General features: G+C 52.1%; 1 protein-coding gene and 1 pseudogene across 2 annotated transcripts in view; one reads left to right on the forward strand and one right to left on the reverse strand.

Moving 5' to 3' along the window:
- Positions 1–6429, forward strand: part of GALNT16 (polypeptide N-acetylgalactosaminyltransferase 16) — an 84789-nt gene extending 78360 nt beyond the window's left edge. For both annotated transcript variants that reach the window (XM_036311110.1, XM_036311111.1), the window contains 3 exons: positions 1857–1998; positions 2743–2871; positions 4254–6429. In XM_036311110.1, coding sequence (XP_036167003.1) covers positions 1857–1998; positions 2743–2871; positions 4254–4397 — 415 coding nt within the window. In that variant the 3' untranslated portion in view covers positions 4398–6429. The remainder of the gene's footprint in view (positions 1–1856; positions 1999–2742; positions 2872–4253) is intronic.
- LOC118657210 overlaps positions 1–15118 on the reverse strand; it is a 52667-nt pseudogene extending 37549 nt beyond the window's left edge.
- Between the last annotated feature and the right edge of the window lie 1957 nt (positions 15119–17075).

A 17075-nucleotide genomic window follows, 5' to 3' on the forward strand; every position in this document is an offset into this window, starting at 1 on the left:
CAGAGTGCTCTGCTGTCCCCCTGTCCCTGCCCAAGCTCTCTTCCTGACCAAGGTGACAGGAGGCAGATAAGGTTAGGCACATGGCCAGACTCTAAGCCCCCCTGGTTCCCCATCACCCCCCATGGGTCCACAATCCAAGATACTGTATAACCTCTTAAACCCACATATACAAACCTGCTTCTGCTGGGCCGGCACCTTCTTAGGTTTACTGCCCACAGGGTAAGATGCTGTGTCTCATGTCAGTGTGTGTGTGTGTGTGTGTGTCTGTATGCATGTTTTTGCTGTGCATATAAAGTGTTTTAATGATATAGTATTTTGAAATGCCTGTATTACTTAACAGTTGCCCACATTAGCAGATATTCCTTCACAGTCATTTTTAATAGCTAAAGGGTTTTCCATCTTGCAGATGAATCAGTTTTCTTTGCCCACCCTCTATTGTTGGATATCTGCGGGTTTTCAACGTTTTCATGCACTCAGCCACTCTGATGAATATCGTCCCAGTTTTAGTATATGTGCTGCTGAAGCGAGCACTGATGAATGTCTTTTAAACTAAATCTCTGCACATATCTACGATTATTGCCATAGGATATTCAGTTTCCTGAAGTGGGGATGATGAGGTCAAAGGTGTGCACATTTTTGTTGTTAATCCTCACCAGAGGATTGCTTTTCCATTGATTTTTTTATTTTTATTTTAGAGAGATTGGAAGGGAGGGGGAGAGACAGAGAGAAACATCGATATGAGAGAGACGCATTGATTGGTTGCCTCCCACACATGCCCCAACTGGCACCAGGGACCAAGCCTGCAATCAAAGTACGTGCCCTTGACCGTAATCGAACCTGAGACCCTTCAGTCCACAGGCTGATGCTCTAACCACTGAAGAACCGGCCAGGACAAAGGTGTGCACTTTTGTAAGGCCTTTGATACATAACAGTAATAACACATTGCCTTCCAGAACAGTTAGGCTAGTTTGTGCTTTCGCCGGTAGAGTATGCAATGATCCAATCCCACAGCTAGGGCCAACACTGGGCATTGATATTAAGTATATATATATTTACATGTATTATTACATATGTATATACTACATTTTATATGTATATAAATACACAACATGTACATACTGATGTGGTCATCAAACAGTGCTGTCCAGTCTGTACTTCTTTAAGGTTGGTTAGTGAGATTGAACACATTTTCATATTTGTTTATTTTACACTAGAGGCCTGGTGCACAGCATTCGTGCACTGGGGGGGCGGTGGCGGTGTCCCTCAGCCCGGCCTGCACCCTCTTGCAGGCGGACATCCCCTGAGGGGTCCTTAGCGCTGCTATGGAGGCAAAAGAGGCTCCAGCCACTGCCACTGTGCTCGCCAGCCTTGAACCTGGCACTGACCACCAGGGGGAAGCTCCTGCATTGAACATCTGCCCCCTGGTAGTCAGTGTTCATAGGATTTTATTATATAGGATTGGCCTCTTTAAAGTGCCCCTTCCCTGTTGTTCTGAGATTGCTTACTGAGCCCTCATTCAGTCCCCGCCCCTCCCCGGGTTCTCCTCTTTCTGGACTGGGGAGTCCTGGGTTTCTGGCCTAAGCTCTCTCCCCAGGGTCCTCCCAGATCTAGCCTCCAGGCAGTCCCTGGGCTCCTGGCGCTACCCAGAACCCAATGGGGCCCAGGCCTGTCTTCCCCGAGGAATCCCTGCTCCCTTCTCCCCCTTCTCCCCTCCTTGCCAGCTTGGTCTGTCCCCCTGCCCAGTGCCCCTCTCCCCTGACACCTCCATGCCCCAGGAGCTCAGGGGCTGCCCTCTGGGCAAGCGTGGGTAAGCCCTGAGGAGGGCAGGAAACAAGCCTGGCCCTGCCTTTTCTCAGGGTCCCAGTGAAGGAAGTGCTCCCCAGCATCATTAAGCAAAGAGTTAATTGCCTGGAATCCCAGGGCCAGGACACAGCTGGTAACTTCCTGCTTGGAGTGGGGACCTGCAGGGGGTCTGCCAAGAACCCGCCAGCACCCCAGGTAAGTTGCTTAGGACCCGGAGTGGGGGGAGGGGGTTTCCTCCGCTCATGCTCATCCTCTCTGCCTACACCCTCCACAAACCCACTTTCCCAGGGACCCTGCCAGCCGTCCTCCCACTCTGCTCCTTGCGTCTGTCTGCTCCTGCCACGTTCGCCTCTCCTTTCCAGCCTGTGACACAGTTGCCCTCTGTGCCCCGCCCACTGTACCCTTACAGAGGGAGAAATGCTGCCCAAACAGCGCCCAGTTCTCTCCTGGGACGCAGCTGTGGTCAGCTTTTATGGCGGGAGCAGGGCATCCAGGACACGTGTCAAAACCAGAGCAGGTCACGGAGCCCCCGTCATGGCTGCCCCGGTCCCATGCCCTGTTGTTTTCCATGGCCCTCTGGCCATCTCCAGCCAGGCTCCCCTCATATTTTATTATGAAAAATTTCAAACATATAGAAAAGTTAAGAGAATTGTACAGTGAATACCCATACATCCACCCCTATTAGAAAACTCTACCACAATATACAGTATATTTGCTATATCACATAACCAACCTGCGCATCCATCGCTGGACTTTTTAAAATATATATATTTTTTATTGATTTTGGAGAGGAAGGGCGAGGGAGAGGCATGTGTCCTTGACCAGAATTGAACCCGGGACCCTTCAGTCCACAGGCCGATGCTCTATCCCCACCGAGCCAAACCAGCTAGGGCTCCATCGCTGTGCTGTTGCTCAGCCTTCCTGGTCCCTGTCTTGCAGGCATGGCTGTTCAGTGACCACCTCATCCAGCAGCAGGGGAAGTGCCTGACCGCCACCTCCACCTCCGCCTCCATCTCCCCTGGGTCCCCGGTCGGACTACAGACGTGCAACCCGAGAGAAGGCAAACAGGTAAGCCTCCTCGTCCCTGGGCTCAGGGTGGCCAGCATGTGCAGGGGGACAGGCAGTGGGGGTTGCAGCCCCTTGCAGGGGAGCCCCAGGCTGAGACATAAAGACTCCAATAAACCCTCCGGAATGAGGACCTGTGCAGGCCTCAGTCATTATCCGAGTCAAGTCCATGATCTTACTCATGAGGAAGTTCTTCAGGCAAATATTTGTTAACTGTCTGCCCTGCCCGCTGGGAGCTGAATGAGGGCAGACTCTGGCAGCACTGTCCCTGGCCTCTGACAACCCCACAGCCAAAATAAAGGTTCGCTTTTACTGAGAGCTCTGCTAGGAGTTCTACATGGATCATCCCATCTAATCCTCCCAGCAACCCCCGACGAAGGCTCTAGCACTACCCATTTTTAGGGGACAAGACCGAGGCTCCCTAAATTGGAGAGATCAGTGTTAGCTCACACAGCTGGGATGGGGTGGAGCTCGGACTGAAACCCGGGTAAGTGTGATGCCTCGCCCACAGTCCTAGCCCAGTGCATAGTCGATGCTCAGTAAGTATTTCTTGACTGCTGGCTGACTGGGGACACAGAGGCAGAGTGACTTCCAACTTGTCCTGCCAGCCACACTTCGTCCTCCATCCAGGCACTTCCAAAATGTTCTACGGGAACAGCTCTCCTTCCCCTTGTCAAGCCTGGGGAAGAGGAGGCCTCAGGAGGGGAAGGCACTGACCCCGGAGGTCCTTCATGATTCTTGTGGGGACTCAGGGGCCCCCTCCATCCCGCTGGCCTCACTCTTCCTCTCTGCGGAGATGGCGGCCAGTTCCCACGAATGGGGTGTAGGTCCCGGCTGCACAGTCATAGGCCAAGGCGAAGCTTAGAGCTGCAGGAAAAAGAAATCTCATCCGAAGGAGTCAAAGATTCACCTGGTCCAGGAACTCCAGCTCAAGTGTCCCCAGGGAGCAGTGGGGAAGCCGGGGCGGGGCTCAGGTGAACTGAGGTCACGGTCCAGTTACAGCCGAGCAGCTCTCTCAGCCCCAGGCAGCCATGAAGGGAAGCTGGAAAGGCAGATTCTTCTGTGGCAACTAAGCCAACTTTTAAATTAACGCTGTGCAGGCCAAACAAAATACATCTCTGGGTTAGATTCAGCCCATGGGCCTCTGATCCAGACACTGACTTCGTGCCAAACTACAGAACAAGCGTGCATTGGGAGGCTCGGCTCAAAGCTTGTGTGCGGAGGGGGCCCCTTATGAAAGGGACACACGGGCTGTTTAAACAGGGAGCAGGGGTGTCCTGGGCACATGCAGGGCCTTTACATGCATGTGCAATGAAGGTGTGAGCACTGTTCTCACTGTTAATCACTGTTTTCTCCTTCTCTGCCTTCCCTGCTTCTCCCCCCAGAGATGGAGGAGAAAAGCCTCTTTCATCCAGCATTCGGTCAGCGGCCTCTGCCTGGAGGCCCAGCCCACCCAGCTGGTGACCAGCAAGTGCCAGGCTGACGCCCCCGCCCAGCAGTGGCAGCTGTTGCCGCAGCCGCACACATGACGGCAGCCCGGGGCCTCCTGTACCTTCTGCATGAGACTTTGGGACTGGAAGGGGTTAGGGTGGGGGAGTGTAAAGCGGGCCGTTCCCATCTCCTCACATTTCTGCCGGAACCATCAGCAAACACCCCTGCCATGAGACACCATTCTCCAGGGCTTGCACAGGGCGGGCAGGGGGCGGGCCTCGATGCCCAGGCTGCCGACCTGCCCTCACCCCGGGAGAGAAGAAGGCCAGGATGCTGGGTAGAGACTGGGCAGGTGCCTTCACATCTTTGTCCCCTCCCTACTCCTTCCTGGGGGCCTGGGCAGTGGGTTGGGTGCCCTCCCGTCGTTGTCTGGGTAGATCAAGGACAGAAGCCCGCCTAGGGTCCCCACTGTCACAGGCCCTGTTTGTGGGATCATGGGAGAGGATGTAGGTGGCATGGATGAGAAACTGAGGCTGGGAGGAGTGGGCAGCCTGCAGTGTGGGTGGGGAACCAGGGGGAAGTGCGTAGCTCAGTGGCCTGTCCCAGGCAGGTGCTGGGCTGGGTGTGGGAGGGTGGGGCGGGAGCAGAGGATGGGTGATTTGCGGAAGGACGTGGACAGGAAAGCGGCACAGCACCCAAAGAGTGGGTCTCTTCCGGGCACCCAACCTCCCAGGCCGCACCAGCCCCCGGGCACTGTGCCCGCCTCTGTCCTGTGCTCCCATCCCCACTTCTTAGGAAGAGGCTGCCGGGCAATCTTCAGGGGCAGCCTTGGGACACTGTATTACACAGATCCCACTTCTGTTTGGTCATGTGTCAGGACGAGACGTCGCCCTCTGGGCCTTACTGACCTGCTGGCGCCCTGTGCCCCTCGTCTGGGCCCACCACGATGACCCCGTAAGGACAGGCAGCCACCCTGCCATGCACCACTGAGCTGCCCCGTCCGCGTTCGCAGTGACGCTGCCTTCTCCAAAGCCGTTGCCTTTGTAAACAGAGCATGATGGATTGGCGGGCCCGTAAGAACAGGACCTCCGTCTGGAGCATCGGCGCTCCCTACGTCATTAGGGAGAAAGTCATCCAGTCATCCAGGCCCAGCCTCATGCTCCCCTCGCCCCCACACGCACTTCAGGAGGGAGGCCCCAGAAGGTCAGTCACTGCAGTGGGCGGAAGGCTGGCTGGTGACTCCCAATTGTGTAGCGAGGTCCCCGGTATTTCTCACAGCCACTGGGCCTTGCCCCCACCCCCTGGGCTGGTCTCAGAACCACTTCTGTTATTCCCCGTGCTCCTCTTCTCCCACCTCACCAGCTCAGGCAGTGTGATCTTGGACAAAAGACTGGTGGTGCCAGGACCCTGGTGTCCCCCTCCCAAAGCAAACCAGCCTGAGGCCAGTCTTGGGAGCTCATGGGTTCCAGAGGGCCTAGGAATCTCCTGAAATTGTCCCCCAAATCGTGCATGTGTGTGCATAGACGCAGTTTCCCGAGGAGCGCGTCCATGGGCTTCCCCAGCTTCTTACAGAGGCCCTTGACCCCTAAAGGGCTCTGGACTGGAGCTGCCATGCGCCTCAGCTGCCATGCCCATCTCTCTCCCTGGTGCGCCTGAGCTGCTGTCGCCTACTCCCTCCATGCAGCCCTTGGGGCAGGACCCACCCGGAGGGCTCTCAATGGTTTCCTCACCTCCTGGCTCTCACTGGCATCCACTCGGCAGTGTTCCTGTGCCCCAGCGTGCACCCCGTGGTCACAGCGTGGGGGTCGCGCCTCTCCCATCCTCTGCTGTGGTGTTTCAGCCACCACCATCTCCGTGGTGCGTGCTCACCCTGGCGGGCAGTGTGGACCTCTGGGGCCGGGGAGTGGGGGCTTCTCTTGGATGTAAGAGGACTGCAGCTCAGAGCGGCTCAGAAAGGCCCCTCTTTCCCTGCCAGCCCAGGCTCAGCACTTGTCAGCCACCATCTGTGGGCCTCAGCCCTGTTCTGTTTTTGCTTTTCCTCTTCTTGACCAAAGCATGTGCCACTCACTGTCCTTGAGGACCTCGTCTTTATGAAACACACGCCTGGAATAAAACCACTTCTCACACCGACACGTGCACCAGCGCCTTTCTGACTCCAGAGTCCAGCCCCTCCGCGCCACCCTCCCCTGCCTCGGAGTGAAGCTGGGGCCTCTATTCAAGGCTCACCCCCTCCTGCACCTGAGAGCTTGCTCCTCGGCCTACCTGCCCGCCATACCCCAGGGCCTCCTGGATGACAGGCTGTTCTGGGGGGAGCCAGCAGGTGGCCCTGCTGGTGGGGCAAGCTGGGACCAGAGCCCAGGCTCCTGGGACCTCACTGAGAGACACTGCTTGGGGCTTTGAATGGGAACCCAAGGGGCTTCTCCAAATGCTGCCTTTTGCCAGCCCTTTCCTTCCCTGAGCGCCAGCCCCGGCCCCTCTGAACTGCCCTTCGCCCCCGCCACACAAGAAGGCAGTGGTAAGAAGGCAGGTGGGACCATTTCCTGGGTAGAAACAGTAAAATAATTGCGGAAAGACTCCTACCAGCCTAGCCTTGTTTGATCAGGCAGCAGATGCTCTGCCTAATGTTTCCATGGAAACCAATAGAAAGCCCTGCCATTTGTGTGATCAGAAGCTGAACTTACCCAGGTAGAAATAAACACTTGGGTGCACGTGTGAACTGTAGTGGGAGACTCACCCTCTCCTGGATGCAGCCATTTTCGTCCCTGTCCCCACCTTGGCTCAGGGCTGCTCATCTGGGTTCCCCAGAACTGATGACCCCCAGGCCTGAGGGCCTGGAGCAGAGCGCTGGCTGGTGCCAAGTCCATGCACACAGCATGGCTCCAGAGCGCAGCTTGGGCTCAGCCGGGCAAAGGTGGCAATTTACTGCAGGACTCTGGCTGCAGTCTGTCCATCGTCCATCCTTTCAAGGAGCACAGCCTGCTGCCCACCGCCTTCGTGGGCCTCCCTCCCAGCCAGGCTGGGCCAACTTTCCACTTCCGTCTATTTCACTCCCACCGTGCAGGGCTCTGGTCCTGCTTTGCCAGAGGCATGCTCTTGCCTTCTCCAAACGCACCTCTCTAAGGCCCATTTTCTCTCCCACCCGCTCCCCTTCTTTTTCCTGCAAACGAAGGCTATTAGCCTTTAGCCAGCTCCCGGAGGACTCAGCAAACGCCCCCTGGCTGGCCAGTAACAACAGGCCTAGCAGAACCCGACAGGATAGAAGAGCAAGCCTCCCAGAGCACCTGGGGTGGGGAGGGCGGGAGGGACACTCTGAGGCCAGCCTCCGGTTTGTCCAGCAGGGAGTGCTCCCTCCATCCCTGGGCCTCTGAGACTTGGCTGTTTTCACAAAGACTCTTCTCTGGCCCCTCAGGCTCCCCATTGGCAGGCCTGTGGATTGTCTTCCAGCACTGAATGGGGTGTGGTCCTCTCCCACCAGGCGAACAGGAAACCTGGAAGGGAAAGGCTGGACTTCATAACGTCCACAGCTTCGTTCCCGACTATATTCTCAGCATCTGGTATTTCTGTGTCCCCTAAGATGTTCTGAGTTAGTTTCCTCCAGAAGGGAGGGGACCCAGGCAGCTTCTCTCATCTTAAGAGGTCTTCACTGCCAGGCTCTTAGCAAAGACCTTGAGGCAGAACCGGGAGGCTCTAGGGCAGTGATGGCGAACCTATGACACGCGTGTCAGAGGTGACACACGAACTCATTTTTTTGGTTGATTTTTCTTTGTTAAATGGCATTTAAATATATAAAATAAATATCAAAAATATAAGTCAGCCCTAGCCAGCTTGGCTCAGTGGATAGAGCGTCAGCCTGCGGACTGAAGGGTCCCGGGTTCGATTTCGGCCGAGGGCACATGCCTGGGTTGCGGGCTCGTTCCCCGGTGGGGGGCGTGCAGGAGGCAACCAATCAATGATTCTCTCTCATCATTGATGTTTCTATCTCTCCTTCTCCCTTCCTCTCTGAAATCAATAAAGATATATTTAAAAAAATATATATAAGTCTTTGTTTTACTATGGTTGCAAATATCAAAAAATTTCTATATGTGACATGACACCAAAGTTAAGTTAGGGTTTTCCAAAATGCTGACACGCGGAGCTCAAAAGGTTCGCCATGACTGGCCTAGACCCTCTAGCTCAAGCATGTCAAACCCATGGCCGGCGGGAGATGAGGAGCACGGCCATGGCATACTCAGCCCCAGGGTGCCTTAGGTGCCACGCCAGCTCAGGTTCAGTGACCCTGAGAGGAGGCGGTGAAGGATGGAGAAAAGACAGGCAAGAGAAAAAAGCTGTGTCTGGGTGGGAAGCTGTCCTCTCTGGTGGAGAGCTAGCGACAGCGCCACGGACTACAAGCCATGTCTTTATTTTATAGCCAGATTCCACGAGGCAAAGTAAGGGCGTGGTCAAGATGTTTACAACATTCTCGTGGGTTTTGATCCTACTCAATTAAAATTAGGCTTTTATTTTTTGTTGTTGTTGTTGTTAATGCTCACGCAAAATTCAAATCTTGCGTGAATTTTGGGACACCCTATACTTTCCACAGCCACAGCACAGAGCGTGGTTCTCAGACTTCCAGTAATTGTTGGCTTGCCGAATGAACGAAATAAAAGATTCTAGCTGGGATTTGGGGGGGGTGTATGTGTGTGTGTGTGTGTGTGTGTGTGTGTGTGTGATAAAGCACTTAGCAATTAGTGCATTACATTCAGAAAGCACTTAGTTTATATTTGTTCATTTTTTTTCTCTCACTTCTTTTTTTAAAATTTTAAAAAAATTGATATTAGAGAGAAAGGGAGGGGGGAAGGGAGAGGGAGAGATAGAAACATCAATGATGAGGGAGAATCATTGATCAGCCGCCTCCTGCACGCCCCCTACTGGGGATCAAGCCCACAACCTGGGCATGTGTCCTGACTGGGAATCCAACCCCAACCGTAACCTCCTGATTTCTAAGTTGATGCTCAACCATTGAACCACACTGGCTGGGCTCTTTCACTTCTTAAAAGCTTGGTATCTTCACAATTCCACTTTTCTCTAAGCCCTCAACAACCATGATTGGGGATGCTAAGGGCTGACACGGATTGAGCATTTCCTGGGCACCCAGAACTTGGTACCATGTGCATTCTCTCATTCAGTCTCTAACGCCTCCCCCGAGGTAGGGTCTGGTATGCCCACTTAATGAAGGAGAAGAAACTTGCCCAAGGACAAATAGCAAGGTTTATGCTCAGTCCCATGGAAGTATAGGCCAGTGGTTCTCGAACTGTGGTCCCACAGACCAGCAGTATCACCTGGGAACTTAGTAGAAATGCAAACTCTTGGGCCCCACCCAGACCAATTGAATCAGAAACTCGGGGAGTGGGACTCAGCCATCCGAGTTTGAAGAGTCCCCTGGGGGATTCTGGCACACACTGGTTTGAGAACCACAGGTTTGGTGACTGAGATGAGTCCTGGTCCCCTGACAGGAGGGCATGGGTCACCCCTGGCACAGAGGGCTCAGAGCAGACACTGTGTGCTGCAGGCCATGCCTCTGCTAGCCAGGCTGCCTCCATGCTCTGGGCTGTGATGGATTTCCAGGGAGGAGGACAGTGCGCATGAGGCTGGGCCAGATGCCACGTGCCAACCTTGCTTTGTGTGATTGATGAGTTTCTTCCCAACACCAGCCACATTCGGCTGACTTCATTATAGAAAAGCTTCCGCCCCAGAAGAGTCATTACTCAAGGGATCAGTGCGGCGCCTCGCAGCGCTCGGCATGGGCACACATTCCCAAGGGTTATGTGGCTAAGCCTCTTCTATAGGTCATCCAACCGAGGACACTCACAGCCAGCCCTATCACTTCCCCGCCAGTGACTGAGGTGCACACATTCTAGCTCAGCCGCGGGCCAGATCCGGCCCTTTTGAAATGAATAAAACAAACAAACAAAAAAAGACCGTACCCTTTTATGTAATGATGTTTACTTTGAATTTATATTAGTTCACACAAACACTCCTTCCATGCTTTTGTTCCGGCCCTCCGGTCCAGTTTAAGAACCCATTGCGGCCCTCGAGTCAAAAGTTTGCCCACCTGTTAGCTTCTTCAATCCTTACAACTCTACCAGGTAGGTATTTTCATTGTCACCCATTTACAAACTAGGGAATTAAAACCCAGAGAGGTTTACACACCTGCCCAAGATTACCAGGCTAGTAAGGGGTAGAAACTGGATGTAAAATCATGAATTCTGGCCCAGGATCCTCATTCCAACTCTGACACTTGTATTATTTTCCCATCTTGCACTTAAGGAAATGGGGTCCCAGGCAAAGCCCTCCTTCTCACTCGGGAGCCCGAGGCTTGTCCCCCGGCACCCCTACACATCCTTTTGTTGTAGTAACAGCACCATGTGTCTGACCAGTGGGGGTCAGTCCAAACCTGGGTTCACAAGCCTCAGTACTAGGTTTCTGTCTAGGGAAGAATTCAGAGCCAAGACCTAAACTGTAAGAATCATTTATTTGGTAAATCACAGAGGTAGAAAAAGTAATTCCTAGAAGAAATGGGCTTAGGAAACAAATTATGGAGGTAAAAGAAGGGCCTTTGGAGTTTAGAGTGAGGAAGGTAATGGTAAAGTGCCTAGGGCGGGGACGGGAAGAGGAGAGGGAGGGGGAAGAGGAGAGGGAGGGGGAAGAGGAGAGGGAGGGGGAAGAGGAGAGGGAGGGGGAAGAGGAGAGGGAGGGGGAAGAGGAGAGAGGGACGAGGATGGGGGGAGGATAAGACTCCCTGGAGAGAGAACAACCAGGGGCCTCAGTCCTAAGGGTTTTAAAGATGGAGATTTTAGGGTCCCAGGGAAAGATCTCCATAAAATATTCAGCAGTTTTCCAGGTGTGTATTCAGGGTAGTGGTCTCCACTGATTGGCCTGCACGGTCATTATTCAATGCAGCTGGCAGGTTTTGCTGCTAATCTGGGCCTGGAGCCAAAATACAACTGAGGCCTGGATGTTATCTCCAGGAGAGAAAGGTCTGCAGGACCAATGATATGCTAGGGGAGGAAACGTCACCCTGGGGCGAGGCCCCACCTACAATTGATTGCCCCTTGCCGGGCACCTGGGGCTTCCCGCCCTGGTGACCTTCTGTGCCTGGCCCGTCCTTGTTCTTGCTCTGCTCATGTCTGTCTAACTGCCTACAAGCGATTCTCAGAAACCTGAGGCAGAGTGGACCAGGTTGGCTCTGCCACAGGAGAAATAGGCTGACAGTCCCAGAGCCAGAAGTCAGGATGCGAACAGGACAGCGACAGGTGAGCTGCCTGGCGCCAGGTGTCTCTTCCGGAGCTCGGGAGGGTGACACCCCTGCACGGTCCCGCCCACAGGCCGAGGCTGCTGGGCTGCCATGCTTGGTTTCTCCCACGTCCCAGCCAGGAACCTGCTCTCCCAAACGTCTCCCTGGCCTTCAGGTTCTCTGTTCAGCATCATTTCTCCTCATATGCTAGTTTTGTGCTTGTTCGGGTGGACTCCCCTTTGGCAGGCCTGCCTGCCCCTGTGGCTTTGTCAGCCTGAGGGACCTGAGGTGCTTAGTGGAGCCAAACCTGGAGCGGAAGCCTGGATGTTTCTCTTACCAGCTGGGCGACGTGTGTCAAGTTACTTTACCTCTCTGGACCTCAGGCCCCTCGCCGGTAAAACAGGGATAATACTACCCACTCCTTAGGGATGTTGTGAGATTTGGAGGAGGCGACATTTGTGAATGGGCTGGCATAAAGAAAAGGGGGCATGGTGCCCAAAGGAATGTCCAGACTCTGAGTAGGTATTTGTCTTGTTTGCAGATGGAGCCCCAGAGCTTGGCACAGAGGATGTGGCCAACAGGTATTTGTGAATGAATGAATGAATGAATGAATGAGTGAGTGAGTGAATGAATGAAGAGTGTAGCTCTGTATGAGGAAAAAGAGCCTCTCTGGGTAGGCCATGACTCCAGCCCAGGGCCCCAGGACTCCCAAAGTGGGCATGTGTTCAAGATAGGTGCACATCAGGCTTGTTAACTTTGCAGACAGAGGAGTCCTGTTGGGCATGAAGTTGAAAGTTGGACAAATGAATGTAATTCATGGGCAAGAACAACAATCTCAAGCTTCCCTGAGATTCCCTGTCTCCATCTCTAGCCACTGGGGGAGGGGCCTTCCTAGGGGTTCCCTGGGTATCCCATACTTCCCCCCTTTACCTCGAATCAAGGCTGGACTGGATTGGACTGCACTTTTCTATACTCCCTTAGGTTGCTCGCTGCATGGTCCACATCAGCCAGTACAGTGCCCAGGGCATGGTAGGTACACAGTAATGAGTGGGGAGTGAGTGGATGTGTAAATTAAAACTGCTGTTCTCCCTCAGTTCTGAGAGTCTGGTCTTGGGACGCAGGGATGCATGGCAGTTTGTTCTCAGCCTCTCTTCAAACCTGGCTGCTGATTTGGGTTTTCCAGGAATCAGGTGAGGTTTGACCAGTGACTATTCTTTTTCCTCAGGCACAGGAGACCCAGCATTTGCAAGTTAATGCCAAATCAGTGCCTGATTAGACAACAATTGCGAAAACAAAAACATCACAGCAGAGATGATGCAGAAAATACAGGCGGGGATGCATCTACCATGTGAGAAAACTGCTTACATACTAATGAATTCGTTGAATTTAGGCTAAGGCAGTGAAAACTGCAGCACTGGGATTGTCTATGGTTTTAGTTTGAACTGGCAGCAAAGAGAAACTGATGAAGGCTTTTCTGAGGTCCAAGCCCTGGTCTTCCTGAAGTTTTCGCCCAGGGCCATGTCTCTGCTCAGGATATAGTTTATTTGCATACAAATTGCAATCATCTACAAAGTCTTCATCTCAAGCAATTTTTAAGTAAAATATTATTGCTTCCCTGAAGGCTATAGTTCCTTGGTTTTTCTCAATATTCTTCTCAGCAGCCACTAACGTTGACGCAGATTTTCCACCCCAGGAGTGTCTACAGGAGAGTGAAAGGAGCCAAAGAAGGGAGAGCAGCGAAGGAAGTAGCTGGGCACACCCAGAACCTGACCTAAGTGGTTTTTGTGTGTTTTCTTTAATATATTTTATTGATTTTTTACAGAGAGGAAGGGAGAGGGATAGAGAGTTAGAAACATCAATGAGAGAGAAACATCGATCAGCTGCCTCCTGCACACTCCCCACCGGAGATGTGCCCACAACCAAGGTACATGCCCTTGACCGGAATCGAACCTGGGACCCTTGAATCCACAGGCTGATGCTCTATCCACTGAGCCAAACCGGTCAGGGCTGACCTAAGTGTTTTAAGTACAGTATTACTTTGATTAATTCTGAAGCTAACTCTGTGGCTCCTGGAATTACATTCTTTTTATTTTTTTTTCTACAAAAAGCTATATTGTTTCCATTTGGTCCAAGGCATGGGAGAGCCCTCCAGGGTGATTAAAAGGCTGCCTAGTGGTTTTGGGGAGGCGCTCAGGCAGACACCAGGGGGATGCAGAGGGGCCCCTCAAAGGCCTCTGGGCTCCAAAGGCTGCTAATCATCCTTTCCAAGGGATACTGGCCCAGCCCAGCCTGGGGCCGGCCATCCTGTGGAGGTGAGTCAGGTGTCACCCATCTTCTTGATGAGTTTCACCTCCTCACCCAGGAAGTGGTTCTCCAGGAAGTCACTGAGAGGAGGGCCTGCAGCTCTAAAAGGGCCTGGTCAGGTTCCTCCCCGTGACCACGGAGGCTTCCCTGGTGTCCTGGGTCTTACCCTGCTCACCTTGGGAAGGCTTCAGCACGGCCTAGAAGAGGGTGTGGTGGCCGCACTGGTTTTGCATCTTCAAGAAGAGGCTCAGGACCCTTGGCCCAGAGAGAGGTAGGTGTCGGAGGCCCGCAGGTGCAGGTTGACCAGGCGGTTGATGGCAGCCTCCACGTCAGTGGAATAATTCTGATGAATTTGGGAGCTCATGGTTGGTCAGCAATAAGGAGTTGAACTCAAAAAATGGTGTTGGCTGATATTGGAGGCCAAGGATGGCTGAGCTGGTTCTGACCACAGTGACTGGAAAGAGGTTGGAGGGCGGAAGGAGGCTAGAAGAAGGAGTGTCCCAGCATCTGTTCTGTCCAAACACTGAAGAGACAGATCTGGGGACTGCGGAGGGCCTGTCCCAGAATTATATTTCTAAACTATACTATCTCTGTAAACCACTTACTCTTTACATAGCTTTAATATATATATAAGGCAGTGTGTTAAATTATTAACAGTAATGAACAAGGGCTACTGACTTGTCCATAAACTGTTTTCAAATCTGAATGTGCTAAGGAGGTTTCTGGAGTTATTGTCAGGATAGGGTTGGCTATGTACTTTGTGGGGTTTGGTACAAGATGAAATTATGGGTCACCTAATTCATAAACTATTAAGAATTTAAAAAATGATGATAGTACAGGGCCCTGTACAACTGCATGGATTGCAGGCCCATGAAGCTGCCTGCATTGGGATTCTCAGTGTCCATTTTATCTGGGTACCTGGCATTGGGTCTGCCACATGAAGACATTAAAAAACTGCTAACTGACTGAATGAACCAATGCAATAAATATTCATCTCCTCCTACATACCAAGCAGTGCTCTAGGCACAGGGGATATAGCAGTAGGCAATACATACAAGGTCCCTGGCCCTGAGAAGCATGTGTTCTGAAGGGATGGGAAAACACAAGGGCACTTCTTCCAGGATTTGTGAGCTCTGCTAGAGGGAAGGCATCTCTCTAAAATGGGGAAGCTTGTTTCTCACTAAGTGGAAGAAGCTGGTCCCTGGGAAGAATGAAGCCAACACTTAAAGCAGTGGTTCTCAACCTTGGCTGCACATTAGAATCACCTGGGAATCTTTTTAAAATCCTGATTTCTGGGCCTCATCCTCCGGAAATTCTGTTTCTTTGTTACTAATGTTGTGGCCTCACCCCATAACAAAGAAACAGAATTTCCGGAGGATGAGGCCCAGAAATCAGGATTTTAAAAAGATTCCAGGTGATTCTAATGTTCAGCCAAGGTTGAGAACCACTGGCTTAAAGGGAAGCAGAGACCAGAAATGGTAGGCTTTCCTGACTGCCCACACTTTGGGATTCCATTTGTCCCTGGTTTAACCCGTGCTCTGGGCATTCCTATAGTTTGGTTATAGGAGTCAATTTGCCTTAGCTAATTCAAGGTGGGTTTCCGTCATTTTTAACAAGAGAATGACAACCAGCTAATGGATCCAGAGGCAGCCAAGTCAATTAGGAAACTATTGCAGTAATTCAGGTGAGAATTAACTGGTCAGGGCCTGAGCTTAGGCACTGGGAATGGTGATGAGGGCCCAACAGGAGAGCATATAGGAACTGAAGGCAGGGATCATGTGGGACTGTCTTATTCACCGTTGCAGCCGCAGAGGTTAAAATTGTGCCTGGCACATAACAAAGTGATCTGTAGGTATTTGTGGAAATGAATGAATGAAGGCAGGAAGACAAAAGTAAAAGCAAGACTTGCTGACCAAAAGAGGGAGGCAATACAACCTTACTGGCTGCCTGGCTGGAAGCCCTATTTGAGACAGGAAGAGCTGCTTTGGATGGAGTCATTGGGCAAGAGTCCATCATTTGGGGTAATGAGCTCTGTTTTGAATGACTGGAATGTGCTTTCAAGTTTAGTGGCTGGTCTCAGGGAACAGAGGAGTTAACTCATCCCTGTCCTTGGCCTCCTTGGCTCTGACCACATAACTAACTGTGCACACCCAAAGCCTCTTTACCCGCTAAAGACCTAATTTTGCAAGTAAGCAATGATCACAACCGCCTCAGGGACTGGCGGTCCTTGATTAGGAACAGCCTGAAGTTAGTCTGACTAGATCAGCTGTCAGTGTCAGCCTAATGAATCCTCCTGACTCCCAGCACAGCTCTCGAGGGTCCCTACATGACAGCTTACTTCCCAGCCAGACTAGGGGAGATTATGGAGATGAATTGAGAAGCTTGAAATTGGGTATTCAGAAAACACATTTGCTTTTTCTCCTTTGGGGATGCCCACATGGAGGCTGGGTATAGATGGCAGCTTTTTAAAAACTGGCGTTATGAAGCTGTTAGAAGTGGGAAATGCCCCTTTTATTTCGGCATTCCGTGTCCAGTCAGAAGCTGTCTAGGGAGATGGTTAAACAGAGGTTTCAATTCCACCAGAATTTAGCTTGAAGTGCTGTGTTTACATCCCTGGGCGACGCTCATTAGCATGTGTCAGAAATGCAGCCTCAGCGGCTCCACACTGCCCTGCTGCTCCAGGCTCGCAGAATCCCAGCCTCACTGCAACTAGCTCAGCTTCCTTAAGTGCCTCCTGCCTGAGAAGCCAGATAGTCCAGAGCAAAGATTTGTGTGACTCAAATATACACTGCTTTGAGAATACTTCATTCTCTCTTCTGAGCTTAGGTGGTGGGGCGGGAGCTGGGCAGAGTATGCGGGTGGAATGGAGTGGTGAACCTGAGATGCTGTAAATAACGGCAAAGCACTAAGAGGAGTAAGGGACAGGCGCTCATCGCCAGCCTCCCAAACGATCATGTTGGCTTCAGCATAACAGCTGTGCTGCAGTCCGGACAGGTCATACCTGCATTACCATTATGAAAACTTCAAGCATATCAAAAAGGACAGATTAATACCCACCACCCAGGTACAACCACTATCAACATGTGGCTAATCTTGTTTCATCTAATACTTCCACTTGATTCCTTTGAAACAAATCACAGATATGTCACTTTATCTGTAAATATTTCATTACGTGGCTCTTTAAAAATAACAAATTCAT

Source organism: Myotis myotis, unplaced genomic scaffold (genome assembly GCF_014108235.1).
Source record: "Myotis myotis isolate mMyoMyo1 unplaced genomic scaffold, mMyoMyo1.p scaffold_m19_p_1, whole genome shotgun sequence".
NCBI classification, from domain to species: Eukaryota; Metazoa; Chordata; class Mammalia; order Chiroptera; family Vespertilionidae; genus Myotis; species Myotis myotis.